General features: G+C 49.1%; 1 protein-coding gene across 1 annotated transcript in view; it reads left to right on the top strand.

Annotated features, from left to right (window-relative positions):
• The window catches only part of rif1 (replication timing regulatory factor 1), a 48,358-nt gene extending 30,232 nt beyond the window's left edge, over window positions 1–18,126 (top strand). The window contains exons 17-36 of the mRNA XM_028808088.2: window positions 852–925; window positions 2,041–2,221; window positions 2,316–2,423; window positions 3,297–3,446; window positions 3,588–3,687; window positions 3,790–4,069; window positions 4,253–4,298; window positions 7,302–7,504; window positions 9,273–9,372; window positions 10,081–10,209; window positions 10,729–10,874; window positions 11,111–11,200; window positions 11,279–11,354; window positions 12,022–14,505; window positions 14,603–14,743; window positions 16,321–16,407; window positions 17,029–17,144; window positions 17,234–17,387; window positions 17,467–17,576; window positions 17,681–18,126. Coding sequence (XP_028663921.2) covers window positions 852–925; window positions 2,041–2,221; window positions 2,316–2,423; window positions 3,297–3,446; window positions 3,588–3,687; window positions 3,790–4,069; window positions 4,253–4,298; window positions 7,302–7,504; window positions 9,273–9,372; window positions 10,081–10,209; window positions 10,729–10,874; window positions 11,111–11,200; window positions 11,279–11,354; window positions 12,022–14,505; window positions 14,603–14,743; window positions 16,321–16,407; window positions 17,029–17,144; window positions 17,234–17,387; window positions 17,467–17,529 — 4,728 coding nt within the window. The 3' untranslated portion in view covers window positions 17,530–17,576; window positions 17,681–18,126. The remainder of the gene's footprint in view (window positions 1–851; window positions 926–2,040; window positions 2,222–2,315; window positions 2,424–3,296; window positions 3,447–3,587; window positions 3,688–3,789; window positions 4,070–4,252; window positions 4,299–7,301; window positions 7,505–9,272; window positions 9,373–10,080; window positions 10,210–10,728; window positions 10,875–11,110; window positions 11,201–11,278; window positions 11,355–12,021; window positions 14,506–14,602; window positions 14,744–16,320; window positions 16,408–17,028; window positions 17,145–17,233; window positions 17,388–17,466; window positions 17,577–17,680) is intronic.
• The last annotated feature ends 1,245 nt before the right edge of the window (window positions 18,127–19,371 follow it).

Raw genomic sequence — 19,371 nt, 5'->3', positions numbered from 1 at the left:
GGCAGTGGTGGGATAACCTGCTTCAAATATAAAGAAGAAACTTCACAGCGTTGGGGGTTCCATGTGCCCGGTGCCCGCTGGCACGGTCTGTTAATGGCTGTTCAGTCTCGTAATCCCGATCCTCTTTTCTCAAGTCCTCTGTTTGTCTCCACTGTAGCCAGTTCATTTAAAGCAACTGACTGAACCTCAGAGTGGCTCTCTTTGCTGCCGAACAAGAAAATGGCTGCCAGCAAACTCTGTCAACATTCCTCAAAAGTGTGCGGTTTAAGTAATGCCACATGCTCTCTATTTCTGAGTGATGTTTTCTAAGAAATGGTGTGGAAAAGTGCTGGTAACAGTCCAGATGGTTTTATACTCGCTGCTGACCAGGCGCTTGATTCTTCAAACAGCGACAGCAGAAAGTGTGTGCTGACCAGTGAAAGGTGCTATATAAAGCTGATTAGCTGTCACAATGCTGTGTGTGTGCCTGTTGAGGGATTTCTGGGAGCAGGTTGAAGAAGATCTGCGCTTATGGAGACTCGGTGTCATTGACACGCACAGACGAATGAGCAGTCGGGACCTCAGACAGTCACTGGACAGGGCAGTGTGAGCCTCTGTGGGCTGGACTGGTTAAAAAAGCAAATGGTGGAAAGTGGATGTCTGCAGCGTGATGTCTTCATCTCTTTAATAAATTGTAACGAATAACTGCCCTCTCGGAGAGCACATCCATTTTGTACACTGAACAAGAGTATTCGGTAATTTCCCAGAATGCTTTCCTAGAGTCTGTAAAGGTCACTGATTGAAACTGAGATGAGTTCTTGTTGACTGTTTTAATCTTTCTGTTCTGAAAACAAACCCATTTATGTTTGCAGGGGACGCCGGCCTTGTTCTTGATTATCCTGTTCTTTCAGGGAGGCCTCTTAGAGTCGTTTGTAATGGATGAGAGGTGAGCCGTCGTAACGAATGTCTTGTTGTTCAGACTTAAATTCGCTTTTGATTGAATTTGTCTTGTGAGGTGTCCAGGGGCTGTTAGTGTTCACACACTGTTCTTGGTTTTAGAAAACCGTCCCCTGCTTGATGGTGTTGAGTACAAGCCGTGTGTTTCACTGCTCACACTCGCTCTAAGCAGCGTCTGTCTCGAGTTTGAGCTGAGCAGGCTCAGCACGGAGATTTACCTCATAATAATTTAAAGGAATTGTCCACCCAGAAATGACATCAGTTACATGTTACTGACCCCATGGACTCTGTAGTGATGGACAGGAAATGTTTTGTAATGTTTTCATGCAGGGCAGAGATTTAAAAAAAAAAGATATATAATATAAGACAGTGGTGACCAGTGCTGTGCATTCACAAATATTATGAAAAATGACCGTGGAGGGAAAAAAAAATCTCACATTACTGGTGTCACATAATCCATTCGTACGCTCACAGCATTTGTTACTTAAATTTTGTTAAACAAATGCTTTAGTAAAGTCAACACGCATCATAAACGGGCAACAGTCGCCACGGGACTGAACTTTTCAACTGAAGCTCCGCCTCTCCCTCTCATTTATTGGTCAGGAGGCCTGTCTTCAGTTCAGAAACTCAATGTGTCCTGTGTCTGATGGGTGCTGATTTTTCCACAAATATATAATTCGTGTTTCGTGTTGTGAGCACACAACAGGACTATGTGACATGATTAACATGATTTTTTTTTTTCTTCTCTCTTTCCATGGGCGTTTTTCACATCATTGGCTGTTGTCCATTGTTGGTCTCTATAGACTCCTATTCTACTAACTTTTTTATTCTCTCTATTTTGCATTAAAACTTCCGATTAATGTTTTTTCTTGGCCTTTTCCACAAACTACATGTGGTAGGCATCATATTATAAAAAGTCATTTTTGGGTGGAGAATTCTTTTCAGTTTGTTCTACAAAAACATTTTGTGAATTTTCACCAAGTTTCAGCCAAGGAGTTGTCAAGCTGGGCCTCCAGCAGGTTCTTAGATTAATGAGTTTGAGTAGCTAGGGAGAGCGGAGCTCAGTGCCACTTCAAGTGTGTGACCCTCGCACCTCCTTTGCAGGTTTTACACGTGTATGGAGACTTTAGTCGGCTCTGGTCTGTGTGGCCCCACATCTCCTCTGGCCTTCAGCGAGTCTGTCCTCAGTGTTATTAACCAGAATGCCTCTTTAGTGACCAACAAGGAGCATCTTTGGAGAATGTGGAGCATCGTAGTCAATCCTTTAAAAGAAAGCATCACTCAGGTGGGAAAAACGGCTCGCTCTGAAGGGGCAAATTTTTCCAGTTTGTGTGTTTTAAGCTCTGTGTGACTTGAGGCTTTGTTTTGTTTTTGTTAAGACTAATGAAGTGAATCAAGGAGATGCCTTGGAATATAACTTTACTGCAATTTATAGCGCCTTAATGCTGCCAATTACGCATCTTGTGACAGTCAAAGGATTCCCTCAGGTAAGCACATATCTTGACTAAAAGCTGGTCGCCCTCAAAATATAGAAATTTTTTGCTGTATTTTATCATTTTTGAAAAAGAATCGTCTTTGTTTCTGGCTACATTCATTGTTACCTTTTGATTTATTATATAAACTAGTCATTAAGCCCGTTACAATAACGGCGCTAGAACAGTAGTGCATAAACATTAGTAGGAACAGTCGATATTAAATGGCAAGGGACCTTGACCTCATTCTGTTTGTTGGTCGTATTTTTCTTTGTTTTTCAGCCTTTGTTGATGTTTAGTTGCTGAGTTGACCGTTCTTCGTGGGCTGCCGCCGTGTATTGTGTGTCTTTAATGTTCTGTGACAGTAATACTGTCTTGTACGTCCGTAATACACCTTTAATTTCCTCTGGTGGTAATACAGGCGTGTATGTGGCTGTAATATGCGTCACTGTATTGTGTACCTTTTAATTTCCTCTCGCAGTAATACTGGTTTGTATTTCCATAAAACACCTGTAATTTTCTGACGGTAATATCATGCATCGCACTTCACCAGAAGACACACACACACACGGACACCTGGATGCACACAGGGATTTTATTAAAGGGGATGTTATACTTTGTCACTTGTTCATGATCTTTAAAGATCGTGAACTTCTCCTGAGCAGTGTATTAAACACAAATTCAAATAAGCTGCAGGTCGGTAGGGTAACCCTCTGTATGCCATGGCTTCCATACTTGTGTAGAGGGAAAACGTCAGCAAAGATGACGCCAGCCTTTTATATTTGGCAGTTAATTCAGCTTAAAAAAACTTTGAATGACTTTTGTTTAATTTAAAAAAAGTTGTTGATGAAGTAATGCGTCTTACTAAGGCCATATGATTTTTATTAGGCCACGATGAAGACTCTCCTGAAGACCTGGTCCGAGTTCTACAAGACGTTTGCCCGCTGCTCTGAACTGGTCGCCACAGCCGAAGAGAATATTTGTTGTGAAGAACTTTGTGCTAAGATAATGCAGGGTTTGGAAAATAATGATCTTTTGGTAAATGTCTCAATTATTTGTGCGTTCTAGTCTGGCATCATAATGAATCGTACCGAGTGGTGATGGGGCCGGAGAGCTGCCTTCCTTCTGGTCAGCGTGATCGATGATTTCAACGGTGTCTTCCTTTTCTCAAATTTGTAGAATTCATTGACGTTAGAGGCCTTTGTGAATATCTTACTGGTGATGATTGAGTGCATCAACTTCTCACCTTACACTCCAAAGTTTCAGCAAAAAAACAAATGTAAGTGTGTTTAACGAACAAACGGAGTTCTCTCTGTGGTTATTTGTAGAATTCCTGGCGTTACTTAACAGGTAGTCAAACTATCACTTCAATCTGTTTCAGCACCTCATACACCGTCCAGTTGGAAGAGAAAGAAGAATAAGCCCCTTGGAAATTTAACCTCCTTCATGAAGATCCTAGCTTTAGCCATGAACTCGTTCCACAAAGTGGGAATTTCGGACACGGCTGTGGACTCCTCCGTTCCTTCAGTGGGCAGTGCTGGGATGACTTTGCTCAGCATTCTGTCAGCGTTGTTCTGTAATTTGTCTCTGGCACAACCCATACAGGAGGTCCTTTCCAGCCTGACGAAGCCAATGGCAGCCTTCTACGAAAGAACTGCGAAGTATGTTGGAAACATTTGGGTCTGACTTGCAGTTTATATCGTAAATCCGTCACTAATCGTCTCCTTAAATATATGGGAAGAAATTTAAATCAAGCAGGATAATTTTTCTGTGCAGTTCAAAAAGTTGTAAATAGAAGTGTGTGTGTGTGTGTTTTAATAATAATTGTTTATGTATCGGTGCAGGACATCCAGTGAACTTCCGAAGATCTACGCCAACCTTGGACAAAAGGTCAGAATGCTGTTTTATACTTTTGGCCATCGTGAATTCTTTGTTTGATTGAGCTGACTGACTTCATACAGACCCGTCTCGCTTACAGCTGCTAACGTGTGATGCGTGGTCCTGAGAAACTCGAGCTGTTTTCAGGGAGGTCCCTGGTGGGGTCGCATTGTAAACTCTTATTAGTTTCTCTTATTGCTAGAAGTGAAAAGCCAAGCAAAATGACTCCTTTTATTGGCTAACTAAAAAGATTACAATATGCAGGCTTTCGAGGCAATTCAGGCCCCTTCTTCAGGTGAGATGGAATACCCTTTACAGTGTTTGCTGTCCCATAGTAGGCTGGTACTGAAGAAACAGACAGACAATAAATTAGTGTAGTGATCCTTTAAAATATAATGCAGTACCGTGTTGTTCATGATTAACTGTTTTATGAACATCAATACAACTTGAAAAGGGTTTAAAACCAATGTTCTTTCCATCCACTGAGTTCATTTTCTCTTCTTTACGTTTCACTACCGCCTAGAAACCCCTTCATGTCTTACCTTCTCTTCGCCCTTGAGAGTGGCACAGGTGATTGTCCGTCCATATACAAGCACTGGTTCAGGGTGGGACACTCCGGCCTAAGCCAGCATCTGACCCCCAGACTTGTTAATTGACGTGGCAAATGCCCACTTGACAGAAAACTGTCTGCACCAAAGCACAAAGGGCAACTGGGGATTTGCTGGGGCCAAGTCCATCTTTGGTATGAACTGCAAACAACTCTGTGCTGATCCTCTGACCTCCCTGACAGCTAACTGATGCTCTGTGGTAATCAGGCGTGTCCTGCTGCACAGCCCACGCTCGGCGTTACTCCTTAACATCACCACACAACCTACTTCGAGGTGCAGCTGATGTGGAGGCAAACCCGATGGATTGAGTGAACTCAAACTCGATGGGACAATCGTCAATATCTGCTTCAATAGCATTGCTGTTATAGATAGGTCCATAAATATTTGGACAGAGACAACTTTTATCTTATTTTGGTTCTCTACATCACCACAATGAATTTGAAATGAAACAACTCCGATTCAGTTGAAGTGCAGACTTTCAGCTTTAATTCAGTGGGGTGAACAAAACGATTGCATAAAAATGTGAGGCAACTAAAGCATTTTTTGAACACAATCCCTTCTTCATTTCAGGGGCTCAAAAGTAATTGGACAATTGACTCTTTGGCTATTTCATGGGCAGGTGTGGTCAAGTCCGTCGTTATGTCCTTATCAATTAAACAGATAAAAGGCCTGGAGTTGATTTGAGGTGTGGTGCTTGCATGTGGAAGATTTTGCTGTGAACAGACAACATGCGGTCAAAGGAGCTCTCCATGCAGGTGACAGAAGCCATCCTTAAGCTGCAAAAACAGAAAAAACCCATCTGAGAAATTACTACAATATTACGAGTGGCAAAATCTACAGTTTGGTCCATCCTGAGAAAGAAAGCAAGCACTGGAGGAACTCAGCAAAGCAAAAAGACCTGGACGTCCACGGAAGACAACAGTGGTGGATGATCGCAGAATCATTTCCATGGTGAAGAGAAACCCCTTCACAACAGCCAACCAAGTGAACAACACTCTCCAGGGGGTAGGCGGGCGTATCGATATCCAAGTCTATCATAAAGAGAAGACTGCATGAAAGTAAATCCAGAGAGTGCACTGCAAGGTGCAAGCCACTCATAAGCCTCAAGAATAGAAAGGTGAGATTGGGCTTTGCTAAAGAACATCTAAAAAAGCCAGCACAGTTCTGGAAAAACATTCTTTGGACAGATGAAACCAAGATCAACCTCTACCAGAATGATGGCAAGAACAAAGTATGGAGAAGGCGTGGAACAGCTCATTATCCAAAGCATAGCACATCATCTGTAAAACATGGTGGAGGGAGGCAGTGTGATGGCTGCCAGTGGCACTGGGACACTCGTGTTTATTGATGATGTGACACAGGACAGAAGCAGCCGAATGAATTCTGAGGTGTTCAGAGACATCCTGTCTGCTCAAATCCAGCTAATTCATGATACAGATGGACAATGACACAAAACATACAGCCAAAGCAACCCAGGAGTTTATTAAAGCAAAGAAGTGGAAAATTCTTGAATGGCCAAGTCAGTCACCTGACCTTAACCCAACTGAGCAGGCATTTCACTTGTTGAAGACTAAACTTCAGACAGAAAGGCCCACAAACAAACAGCAACTGAAAGCCGCTGCAGTAAAGGCCTGGCAGAGCATTAAAAAGGAGGAAACCCAACATCTGGTGATGTCCAGGAGTTCAAGACTTCAGGCTGTCATTGCCAGCCAAGGGTTTTCAACCAAGTATTAGAAATGAACATTTGATTTCCAGTTATTTCATTTGTCCAATTACTTTTGAGCCCCTGAAGTGAAGACGGGATTGTGTTCCCAAAATGCTTTAGTGGCCTCACATTTTTATACAATCGTTTTGTTCACCCCACTGAATTAAAGCTGAAAGTCTGCACTTCAACTTCATCTCAGTTGTTTCATTTCAAATTCATTGTGGTCATGTACAGAACCAAAATGAGAAAAAAGTTGTCTCTGTCCAAATATTTATGGACCTAACTGTACGTCCTCGGTTCACCCTTCAGCACAGTCAGCACCTCCTTCATCACACCAGCATCTGCATTTTAATGGCACAGACTTGCTTTTTCTACAAGGACCATAGTTTCGTCCACGTTAATTTGTCGATGCTCGTCATAAATCCTGTTAGATGAACACTTGTGGAAAATCAGAGCAGTGTTTGAACCAGGAAGTGGCTTTTGAACGGAGACCAGGCCTCTCTTGACCAATGAATGGGGGGCACAGCCAGGTCTTCAGTTCAGAAGCTGAGTGCCGTTTGAACAAATTCTAAGCCTGCGCTCCCAAAGCACTTTGTTGAGTAGACTACACTCAGATTGAGGACGTTACCGAGTACTGCTGTATTCTCTTTACACATTTTTTTCTGTTTTTAAGAGTAATATGTTTTTTTTTTTTCATTTCAGCTGGAAAAACTGCTGTCGGACGTCTTTTCCTGCTTGCAGTCCAAGTTTACAGCTGCTTATGACGACGAATTGTTAGAGAAGATGGCACCTGTTTTAAGAGTCACCTTTCTTCATAAGAACAAACAGATACAAAGCCAGACGGCGCAGTTCTGGAACTCGACCTTTGCGAAGGCCGCTACCCTGCGTTATCCAGAGGAGCTGAAGTAAGTGGTCGTCCTGGTAAGCTGCATTTAACGAACAAGAAGGACGATAACCGAGTGAAATGTACACCGCTGGTTTAGAGCTGTGAGACGTTACTCATAAACTTTTCAAGCATCACATGTTTCAGGAAAAAAAAAAATTCAGATGTGAGCGTCAGTAGGCTTAGGAATCAAGTTACTACCTCCAACATTTCAATAATTATTTCTGATCTTTCTAATCATAAGAGGTGATTATGGTAGCAATTGACAAGAAGAATTCACATTTAACTGCAGAATGACAGAATTTGAGTGTTCCTCTACAGCAGTCAGTCCTGGTGGATCACCGTGGCTGCAGGTTTTCATTTTAACCCTTTTTGCTGCTAATTACCTTCCTTTGAACTCATTTTTAATGATTTGCTCTTGAAAACTCGGACCCCTTAATTGTTTCTATTTCCTTAATTAGCAGCCAAACAATAATGAGATACAAAATGAGCCAAAACAACTGGTGTCCATCATACAACATCTGAAAATAAAGAACAATGAAGGTCTCCGGAATGTCGATCTGCTCAGGTCACCAAAACGTTTTATCAGGGCTCTTAGAAAGAGAAAATCAGCAATTTTGGAAATGTCTGCTAATGCAACACGAGAGCAGCAACAAGCCTCGAGATGAATGAACGGGTTTAATTATCGACAAGAATTGGCACCTCATTAAGCAGCCGGTTGGAGTTACTTAGTTGGTCTCCTGTTGGCTCCCTCACTTCACATTTCATTTCTGTTTGGGTGCCATTTAAGAAAAATTCAGGGGAACAAATCTTAAAAGACAAGTCAATTGAAATGAAAGGAAAAGGAGTTAATTAGCGGCAAACACAGGTCACCAATTAAGAAAAGGGTTAGAATGAAAACCTGCAGCCACGGTGGTCCTCCAGGAGCGGACCTGGCAACCCCCTGCTCTAGAGTGACTCTCTCACATGATTTGGCTCAAAAACAAACTGGCACATCGTCATCTCATAGCAGGCTCAGGTTTCGAGTTTGGTGTTTTTCTGTCCAACCATTTTAGCTCTAGACTGTCCTCAAGAGACTGATACACAGACACACACATACTCATCATCACGATATCGATGTTTTCGGTATCGGGACCCTGAAATGTTGAGATAAGTTGAAAACTGGAGGTCGATACTTTGACAGATGTAAAGCTTGTGCGCCTCCCCCATAGGTGATAGGTTAGGGTGGGGAAGGTCGTGAAGAAGTTAAGGCTGCAATCATTTACGTCATCGGACTCTGACCGATGTCATGAAGTAGATTTTATAAAATTAAAGACAGACAGTAAGAAGAGAGGAAATTTAACAACGTCTTTCTTAAACCGACCACAAGAGGAGCTCCATGTTTGGGAGTCACATGACCAGTCCAAGTGGAGAGCTGTAATTGGACAGCTTTGTGTAACCCATAATTTTAAAGGGTTCCCACTGCTGAAGCAGTAAAATCTGATCTGTACTTAAGACTAAGCACACATTTGGGGGTCTCTGCGTCTTTGATGCATTCAAGCAGCACAAAGCGTCCGACAGTGTGAGGCCATGAAGTGATCAAACAATTGGTCCAAACAGAAATCGCACGATTCAACGCAGTGGGTGATCAGCGGTGTACCCGTTCATTCTACAGCCTGGTGCGCTGATTTTAATTTAGTAAATGGACTCCTGCCTGCTAATATTTCTGGGGGGTTTGCCGTTTGTTTTCATGGTACGCAGTGTGGTGTGCCTGGCGGTTTGGTGCATTCATGTTTCTGTGTCCTTTGCAGGGCCGTCTTAAACCAGGTGAGGCAGAAGATTCCCATCATTCTGCCCGGCTTTGAAGCTGTGGAGATGGCGGACTCCTTGAGTGGACCCTCGTCCGACATTGTAAGATAGGTTTGGAATTTCTGAAAGGCTCGCTTTTCTCTTTTCTGTAAGAAGATTAAGAACGTTTAGTGCGATTCCAAAGTTTTTGAACATGTTACCCTTTCTGAGCACGAGCAGCTGGTGGGCACCTTGGCATCCTGGTGTAGCTGGGCAGTGTTTTAGGACTTCTTAGTAGTAAGGCACTGGCAGGCTCTTGGGGGGCTGCAGTTGCTTCACTCCTTTGCATGGATCTCCACTTGTGAAGCAGGCAGTTGTATCTTATAATCACACGTTAGAAATACTTTATTAAAATTAAAGGCATGCTGCTTTATCTAAAGGACTGCTGGATACATTTAAATGGGGCAGGCAGTACCACAGATTCTAGATGTGGAGCTAAAAAAGCCCACCGCTGTCTTCTCCAGGATGCCTCATCACAAAGAAGCACAAAGCCATCATAATGAGACTTGTTCTGGGCATATGGCAGTGCCACCCACTCACCTGGTGCATTGTGGTCAGTTCTGTTAGAGTATATTGGGGCTTTATGATTTGAATATCCTATTGAGGGTTTGGGGGGCTCAAAGAAGCCAAATGTGTCCATGGTCAACGGTGGGGGCAGGGGGGCTTCAAGACTAACATGAATTGCTTGCTAGTTGTGTTGCAAAGTTGTTAAAAATGGGAGTGTGGTACCTTGACGCTGCCTAAGTGAGTGTGTTGGTTTATTCCTAACAGTGTGACAACTCTCAGTTGGACATCAAAATCAGTGGCATGGAATTAAAGTCGACCGGAAAGCGCGAGTCGCTGCTTACGAACGCAGAAGAAGTTAAAGAGAAGAGCGCCGGCCATTCCAAAGCCGTCTCAGTAAGTACAGAAACGGCAGTCGTGCCATCAGATCACCAGCAGTGCACACGCCGTTCATTGTCTTTATCATGAGAGACGACACGCTGGGTTATTAATGAAGGGCTGGGCAAATACAACCGAGGGAGATGAAAGGAAAAGAACGGGACCCGAGTGCCACCGTCCCGGAGATCATCAGTCGGTGATGGAAGACTCTGAACGTTCGGAGCCTTAGGAGACGCCCGTAGATCTGCGATGCCAGCCTGTTAGCTTGTCTGTGTGCTCTGCTTTACTTCTGTGCGACTTTCCTACAATTCAGCTCTTTGAAGATGCATTGTTTGTGTCCCAGGAAAACAAAAAGAGAGCATTTAATATTAATATTTAACATTACACGGCGGCATCACGAGTGTTCTTATGTGCCAGTCTGCACTGGGTCAGCTGGCACGGTCTCAGGCGACATTTGCACTGTTGTAGCTGTTTCAATTGGTTTTGTTTTCTGCTTTCCCCTCAGGTGTACATTTCATTAATGTGTTTGTCTCTTAGGTAAAACTGGATTTTGGTTCTGTGAAAAGTCCACGCAAAATGTTGCTTCTGGATGAAGAAAAATCTGTGGATTTTGTTTTCATTCCTCCAGAGCAAAAGAAAAGAACGCTAACAGAACACCAAAAGGAAGTTCTGCGGACAAAGAGGTACGGTAAGGCCGGGTGTCTCGTCAGTCACGTGCTGCTAATGGCCGACCTGACTGGCGCTGAGGAGTGGGCCGCGCATTCGCGTCTCGTCGGGTTTTTCTTTACGCTTTCAAATTGTGAATTCCCTGCGTTGCTCCTTCTCTGCCCGCTGCTGATGTGTCCGTGGTGACACATCCTGGCGCCTTTGGTCTTTTCGAGTTAATGAAGACGATCGTTCTGTTTTTACTGCTCTTCAGGGTTGATATTCCTGCCATGTACAACAACCTTGACGCCTCTCAGGACACCACGCTGTTCACCCAGTACACCCAAAGCCAAGAAGACGCTGCGTACGTTTGGTTCTTTTCATTTTTATTGGCTTGTTTCCCTGGTACTTCATTTTAAAGTGGTCTCATTTCATTTTGCAGGGCGACACTAAGTGAGGATTCAGTGGGAAAAAACCAGAAAGAAGCCTCCGAGGACCCTGAGGATACATCTGAAGAGGTACTGGCATCCCTCCGGAGTGGCAGAAGAAGCACGACGGCTGTGGCAGGCCGGCTGACGTTGTAAATGTCCGATGCTGTTGTGCGTCTTCCTCAGACTTGGGCAGGCTGACAATTCTCTAATGGTCCTTGGCATCTCCTTCGTCTCGGGAGGTGACGGCCTCGTAACACAAGTGTGTGGCTGCACGAGCACCCGATGGCCTGCCTCGGGTGACGGACAGGCGGCGGTGGTGGCAGCGGTGACTCCTGCCAGAGCTCGAGTGTCCGAGCCTCTGACCAGTGGAGTCTGTGGGATTTGTAATTTGCTTGTGTGCTCCAGTGTCGTCGTGCGAGAGAAGCACAGGGCGTCACTTACTTCCCAATTCTTTATTAACAAAGCTGCATGTGACGGCTCGAGTGTCATCACCGTCCACCCCCACGTGGCACACCGGGGGGCCGCTAACTGCGAAGGGGCCTTTTGTGTGCAGCAGGCCTCGTGGCGCTCACTGGCGTCCATTCACAGTGTTGTGTTGGTGCTGTCATGTGCCCGGGTCTTCACCACTTCTGGGGTAACGTCCATAACCAAAGTGAGGACAGAGGCAGGAAAGCGGTGGGGTGGAGTATCTTGAAAGGATTTTCAGCAATACCCGAGTCCAAGCTAATTCACACCCCTTGTGCTTATTTAACAGGTAAAGCAAAAAGCAGCAGAAGATGGTCTGGTGAGGCCTTCATCGGCTGATGTGGTCTGCGGTGATGAAGATGACAGAGTTGTGTCCTCCACAGCAGAACATCCACAAGCTGATGGGTCCACATCTGAAAACGGCGTGTGTGACGCCAGAAAGGAGGCGGACGTTTCGGTGGAAGACAGCAGCGTGAACGTCAGCAGCAGTTCCACCTCGTCGGACGTTGTGTCAGGGACGCCCCAGAAACCTGCCAGCCGAAGGCAGTCCTTTATTACGCTGGAGAAGTTCAACCTGTCCAACTCCAAGGCTCCTAGCCCTGCTCGAGCCAAAACGTGTGCACAGTCCAGTCCCACCATTTCAAAACCCGACAGCACAGAACCATTGGAGGAGGACCCCAAAGAAACTGCAATCCCAGCCGAGAAAGACCCTCAAACTCGGGGAGAAAATGGGCCATGTCTTGGGGACGTTCATTTGAAACCGGCGCAAGAGAATACAAGCCAGTGTGACAAAATGACGGAGAAGCAAAGCCGAAACGAAGAGGCGGGTGACGCAAAGGCCGACGAGAAGTCCGAGACCAGCGACGTCCTGGAGGACTGCATCCCAGACACGCAGAGCCAACCTCAGGAGGGTGGGCCAAAGGACGAGCAGGACAGAAGAAAGGAGAGTCAGGCCTCGGCTAAAATGGAACTGTCGGCCGAGTCCAAAGAGAATACGCCTCCGGAGGAGTCCGGCGATGACAAAGGCAACCGAGAGTCCCAGAATCTGTCCAGTCAGAGCGAGCCCAGGCGCTCGTCGAGACAGCGCAACAAACCGGTGAGGCCCGGAGAGAGGCCCGCAGAGAGCTCCGAAAGCCAGGAGAAAGAGGTCAAGGTCAAGCTGAAGAGGGGCCCGAAGAGCAAGGACGAAAAGATGGCGGACAGAACGATCCTGTCCGACGGAGAGCCGGCCAGAGACCTTCAGGGGTCCTCTCTGTCCCAAGAGGACTTGGGTGTGAAGAGCGAGGACAGGGTGACGAAGAGCTCCGTCACAAGCACCCCTGCGGGGAACGCGGACGCATCGCACGAGGCAGAAGGAAACAAAGCGGCCCCTAAAGACCGAGTCCGGTACGTGACCAGGAGGTCCTCTCAGGGCCTGCTGTCCAGCATTGAAAACTCCGAGTCTGACAGCTCCGAGCCCCTTGAGGACGGCGAAAAGTTGAAAAGGCCCGGCAGGGGCAGAAAGCCAAAGAAAGCGGCCAAGCTGGCCGATCTGAAGACGTCGAGTGATAAATCCAAAGTGGTCGTGAGTGACGTGTCCAGCCCGGTCATCCCGCCCTCCACGGGGGGCACCAGTGACCAGGATACACAGAAGAGTGAAGAGAAGGAAAACTCCAAAGTCGACATTGGCAGCGACAGCAAGCCGCCCGGCGCAGATCTGTCCGAGCTGAAAGACGCCTCGCAGACGACGAGTGTGCCAAGTGTGCCCGCCGCCGCCTGTAATAACAAAACGTACAGCGTGCACAGGACACTTAGTGAGCCCTCGAAGCGGGCCAATCAGACTTTTACCATCGCCAGCGACTTAACTGCCATGCTGGACAGCATGGCGACCGAGCCGACGGCTAGCGAGTACACGTCTGTGTTCCTGAGCTCGGCGAAGAGCCCCCCGGTGCACGTGTGCACTCACAGCCGCAGAGGCAGGGGGCGTAAGCGCTCCCGAGTGTGTAACTGTAGTTTAGACGCCGACGTGTCCCAGCAGCACAAGGTGCCCTGCAGTGGACAGGAGGTCAAGATGTGCCATGGCGACAAACCGGACCTGTCCTCCATAGGCTCCCAGTTTGAAGACAGTGACTTAGTGGAGCCCAATGCCATGAGCACGCCCCTTCATGCAAACAAGGACCCCGCCTTCTTCAGTAGCCCCGCCTACCAGGTGTCCTCCGATGAAGACAAGAAGACTCTGAGCGAGTCCTCGGGTGGAGACGTCCATCAGACTGTCGTCGGGGTATCCGACTTAAGTGAAAATGTAACCGTGCAGCAGAAAACCGAAACTCGGGCAACATCTGACGTGCTAGAGGACGAGGGGTCCGTCAGGGGACAGGAGGACTTCTTGATAGGAGAAAATGATCAGCAGCCGCCACTGCAGGATCTGATACAAACCTCACCAGGAAAGGAGGGGGACCACCTGTCTGACTCGGTGGGCGGTGCCGAGGACGAGCTCACCCAAGCAACCCACCTTGAAGGACTTGCTGCCAAGGAGAACGTTTCACCTGTGGACGCCGAGCCTGCCGCAGACACTTTAGAGCCCAAGGACCCCATGCCAGAGGCAACCAGGTTAGGGTCTCCTCAGCAGGCCAAGGCTCCCCTTGGGGATCACGTGCTGGAGATGATGGACCACAGTCCCAACGGCGCCAAGCCCAAAGGAGCCTGGTCTCCTACGGCATCACCTTCTACCAGTATTCTGAAGAAGGGCTTGAAGAGGTCTCTGGAGGACGACTCTCCGTCACCTCTGACTAAGGTGGGCCCGGCGTCGAGTGACACTCCGTTACGCTTTAGTGCTCCTCTTATTTGCTTATTGAGATGTTTCCCATTGTTCTTACTGGCTTCTTTCCTAGACTCGGCGAGTGTCGTTTGCCAATCCCCTCTACCAACAGGAACTGGCGGATGACATTGACCGACGCAGTCCGGTTATAAGGCCATCTTCTAACGGCTCCCCGAGAGCCAGAAGCCCCGTCACCCAGTCTGGGCAGCAAAAGGTAAGAAGATATTCCTGACCGGAATGTGCACAGGTGGGCCAGTGAAAGACCTTCAGGGTCTCCGTACCAGGAAGCGGGCACCTCGAGAGACGTGGTCGGGTGGAGCTGGTGGGACAACTGGAGTCCACTATTGGAGCCAGCGGGATGTCTTGTTTCACAGCGTGGGCGTCGTGTTCGCTGGAACTGCGTTTGGGGGTTCGTGGAACGGCGTCCCACTGTGATTCAGGGGGCAGGAAAGTGTCCAGTGGGTAGCGCAGACGTCACTGAGACCCATCTCGGATTTGACGCTGACCTGCTGTGACCGCCCCGGCTTGGCTGCCGTCGTCTTGTCTTGTCGTTTTTTTTGAGCTCTGTCTGTTGTCACTTGTCACCGGTGTGCCCCAGAGAGCCTCGTTCCATTGTCCTCTTACCTGAACGTATCTGTTGGCGTTTTGTCAGGCATGTCACGTTATAACTTTACAACATTGAAAGTGGCGCCCTCTTCAGGCGGTGGGCTCCAGCTGCTCCGTGACCCTGCCCTGGGTGAGTGGCCAAGTAAGCGTGTCCTCCTCCTCCTCCCCCGAAGGTCCCTCTTCTTCAGTGTCACTCGGCACAAGACGCCACGTCTTCCTGTTTGCATCGATGGCCCGACCGGGTTGATCTGCGTGGCTCTCTTGGGTGGTCTTGGGTCACTCCCTGCACACCCCTGACATGCCGGTGGCGTTGTGACGTCACACTCCTTTGTCATTTCTGGCTGATGTACGTCATGCCAGGTGGGTTTCTTTAGCCGTGTCGTTTTGTGAATGACGCGGTGCTGCTGTGAATTGTCACAAAACTAGTGATGTTCTGACTTGGCCGAGGCGGTGGTCTTCACCCCTAAAGGCTGCCGTCTACTCGAGGACCCCTCGTCTCCTAGTTGGAGTTGCGTCGGCTGGATGTGGGCACTGATGAGTAGCGCCAGTGTGGCGTCAGAGACGAGGGCTTTCATCCTCGCCAGGTGAGCTCCTGTTCATAACGTGCCCCTAAAATGCCATTAGAAAAGTCCTAGCTCTTCGCCCCATCGCCATTTGTGCCCAAGCTGACCCGCGGTCCATATGAGGAGTGTTTCGAGTTCACTTCTGGGGTCTCCTCCTTGTATTTTTTTCGTATTCCCGAGGAATCCAGAGATGGCTGCCGTAGCGTTCGATGCTCGATGTCGCGTTTTCTGTGAGGTTTGTACCGTTAGCTGTGCCCTGACCTGACGGTGGGCACCGAGCTGTGCAGCCACACTGAATGCTAAAGGGGGTCTGTGTGTGTGTGTTTAGGGGGGTGCAGGTGAGGAAGAGGAGAGACGCTTCAAGGTCAGTCAGGCCATGGAGTGTCGGTCGCTCTGCCCGTGTGAGGGGACTTCTGGGCCAGTGGAGGAAGAAGACGTGAGGTCTGGTGGTCGTTAAAGAATCGTGGGCCGCTAAGGACCCTGTAAGGCTCGGGGTGTCCCGCCCGTAGTTTGACTTGTCCACACGGTGTACGACCGGCCCTCTGGTGTTCCACCGTGAAGGACGCAGACTTGGCCTCGGGACGCTGAGCCTTTGACGTCTGACCCTCTGCTCTCCTTTCAGCTCATCACCACCCCGACCAAAGGCTTTCTGTCACGAAGTCCCCGCGGCCTGCAGAGTCCAGGATTCAAGAGCTCCAAGAAGTGCCTGGTAGGTGTTGTGCGTCTCTGTCGGGGGTCCTGTGCTGCCCACCACTAGGGGGCGTGAAGAAGTTTAGGCTTTTAGCACCAAATCTCGACGCCCTTTGAGACGAGCGTTCCTCCCGTACTTGTGCCAAACACAGACGTCTGACGGAGCCTTTTGAGAGTGCGACGCCCGTCGAGGTGACGTGTGGGGACTCGCCGTCTGTGCTGCTCCCCCTTTGTCGTCCTGCCCGGTGCCACACACGACAGGTCTGAGGGAGGCAGGAAGGTGACGGTGGCAGCCTCAAGTGCACAGACGTCACACAGTTTTGCAGTCTCTTGTCACATAAAAACCCACCGAGTGGCGATGACGTCTGTTGGCCTTTCTTTCAAATTTCTGCTTTTGCCAAGACCCTCCTTGAGAGAGCTGGCGTGCGCCACCGTTGGAGTTCATGACTTCTGTTAACGGAGTCCATGTTTTAACGTGGCGCTCGCTAAACGCCCGGGCTGCTGTAAGTTCTCAGCCTTAGCGTGACGACGTTCTGTGAAAATCCTGGCACACGGGGCGCCATTTAGAAAAGACAAACTGCCGAGATGCCACAAACGTGCCAGTCGTCTTCACGCGCCACTTGTGTCTCCTTACCTTCAGATATCGGAAATGAGCAAAGAGTCCAAACCGATTGCCACCGATTGTGTGTACCCGGCCCTGGTGAGCTGCTCGGTGCCCGTGGAGGCCGTCCTGCCACAGCTGACCTCCAATATGTGGTGAGTTGGGGTCTCTGGGCGTTGAACTTCTCGACTGGCTGTTTTCTTTTTTTTAACCCGTCGGCCTCCTGCTGTTGCTTCTTTTGCAGGGCGCGAGGTTTGGGTCAGCTGGTGAGAGCCAAGAACATCAAGACGGTTGGCGACCTGAGTGCCCTGACGCCCAGCGAGATCAAAACTCTGCCCATCCGCTCCCCTAAACTCTCCAACGTAAAGAGAGCCCTCAAGTCCTTCTATGAACAGCAGGTGCGTGTTGGTGCGGCGCCCGCCGTGGGCGTTTCTCGTTGTCGCCCTGCTCCATTGTAACCACACTTCACTCTTCTAGCGGAAGCTGCGGGGCGCCGATGAGCTCAAAGGCTTCGACGAAACGGAAAAAACTGACCAGTGAACCCGAAGATGAAAAGGACCAGCTGGGCAGCGAGAAGCTCGAGACCAGTAAGTCCGCCGCCCTCCATCTGCCCGCCAGGCGGTCCTCTCTGTCCGTCCGTCCCCCCGCTTTATTAACAGACCCCCCCCCCTCGCTGTCGTGTCTCTTCCAGGTCTGGTGGACGCCCCCCCCGCAGAGGTGTCGGATGCCAAGCCGGCGGTGGACCTCCCTTCGGACGTGGAAGCCCTGGGCGCTCGGTTCGCCTCTGAAGGCCTGGACCAGTACTCGGGCGGGCAGCTCCTGGCGATGCACCGGCGGCTGAGCGGCATGATGGACGGTATTGTGACGCACATGCAGTCCCGCCTGGGGGCCGCCACGCCGGAGGGCTCCGTGTGAAGCCGGGCATCGTGGAGCGACTGGCGCGCGCCTTCATAGACACTGGATTTTTATTTTTTTTTGATTAGATTGGGAAGTTCAACCAGAGCACTGCACACTAAAAATAATCAAAGACTTGACCGAGAGACCTGGACAGCCCCCCGCTGAGCCCCCCAAACGCCTTCTTACAGTACGTCTCGTTTTATTGTGTATTTTGGAATAAAGGAGCATACATTCCTATAAGAGGAGGGTCCCGTGGCTCCGTCTGCCCGCCCGTTTTTTGGTTGACTTCACGTTGCTGGTCACATGATTGTGATTCCGTTGGGGGGTCGGTGGGCAGGCCACACTTGATTCACAAACTGAGACCTTCAATAAGATCATCTGACAGACCTCCGGACCCCCACCAGTGTATCCTTGCCCACAGCCCAGTGGAGACCCTTCCCATGTGGTGGTCTCTGGACGTGTCAATGGGAGTTGATCTGCTTTGGTGCATTATGGGTCCATTATGGGTCCAATGGGCGTGCGCTGGGCCACTGGTGGTGTTGATTAGGTGGTTGCCATGACGTCTGAAGCACTTGAGTTGGGATGTTGGGTTGAGCCCCCCCAGAGGTGTGCTGGGTGTCCTTTTGTGGTCCTCTTCAGTTGTGTTTTTGAATCTCGAAGGGTTCATAGGGTCCCACATGCGTATGTCACCACGGTCAACTTGTAGTGGTGGTCCTGGACGCCAACGGGGGCTTTTCTTACTGCCAACATCCAAACCCAAGTTTGCTTTGACTGTAAAGTTCACCACCGGTGGGTGTCGGCCGTGTCCCCAGGTGGCAGTGACACAACAAAGTGTGAGTACCACAAGCATCAGAACGGAGAGAGACCCCTAGTGGACTGTGAGCTACAGTGGTGGTCCCATACCCTTTAGAAAAGCAAGTGGCAGAGTGCCATCTGCTCGGTGCCCACCTGCTCATCCTGACCTTGGCCTTATGGTGTAAGTGGCAGCACTGGAGGAGCTTTTATGCTTTGATCTGCGCTTGAAGACCACCACCAGCTGACCGCTGGCACCCCTTGAGGGTAACAACAGAACGCACACTTGACCCCGAGACGAGGGTCCATGCTGTCTCAGTCTGGCTGGCCCGCCGGCCTCTGGACGTTCCTTTCACTCTTAAGATGGCTGCGCGTGTGACGCAGAAGAAGAGGAGCTCATGGGGGACATCGCTGTGCTTTGGCACTTTGAGTTGTGTAAAGGACCTCGTGAGCTCTGCCAGGCGGCCTTAGTGGGCAGTGAACTTTGGCAGAATGGCCGTCTTGGCCTTACTGGAGAGATGAGAGTGCAGGTGGGGCCGCAGACCCCCTCTGTGTGTTTAATACTCGGTTGAGATTCGTTTTCGGGGGTCTCGGCCCCAGCTGTGGCTGTAATTCACTTTTCGTGGAGCGTCTCCCCTTCGTGTCCAGCCAGCTTTCAGTAACGGACTCGACGGCTGCGGTCCGGACGGTTGA

Source organism: Erpetoichthys calabaricus, chromosome 8 (assembly GCF_900747795.2).
Source record: "Erpetoichthys calabaricus chromosome 8, fErpCal1.3, whole genome shotgun sequence".
Classification (NCBI taxonomy): Eukaryota; Metazoa; Chordata; class Cladistia; order Polypteriformes; family Polypteridae; genus Erpetoichthys; species Erpetoichthys calabaricus.
This window is presented reverse-complemented; position numbering and strand designations above follow the sequence as displayed.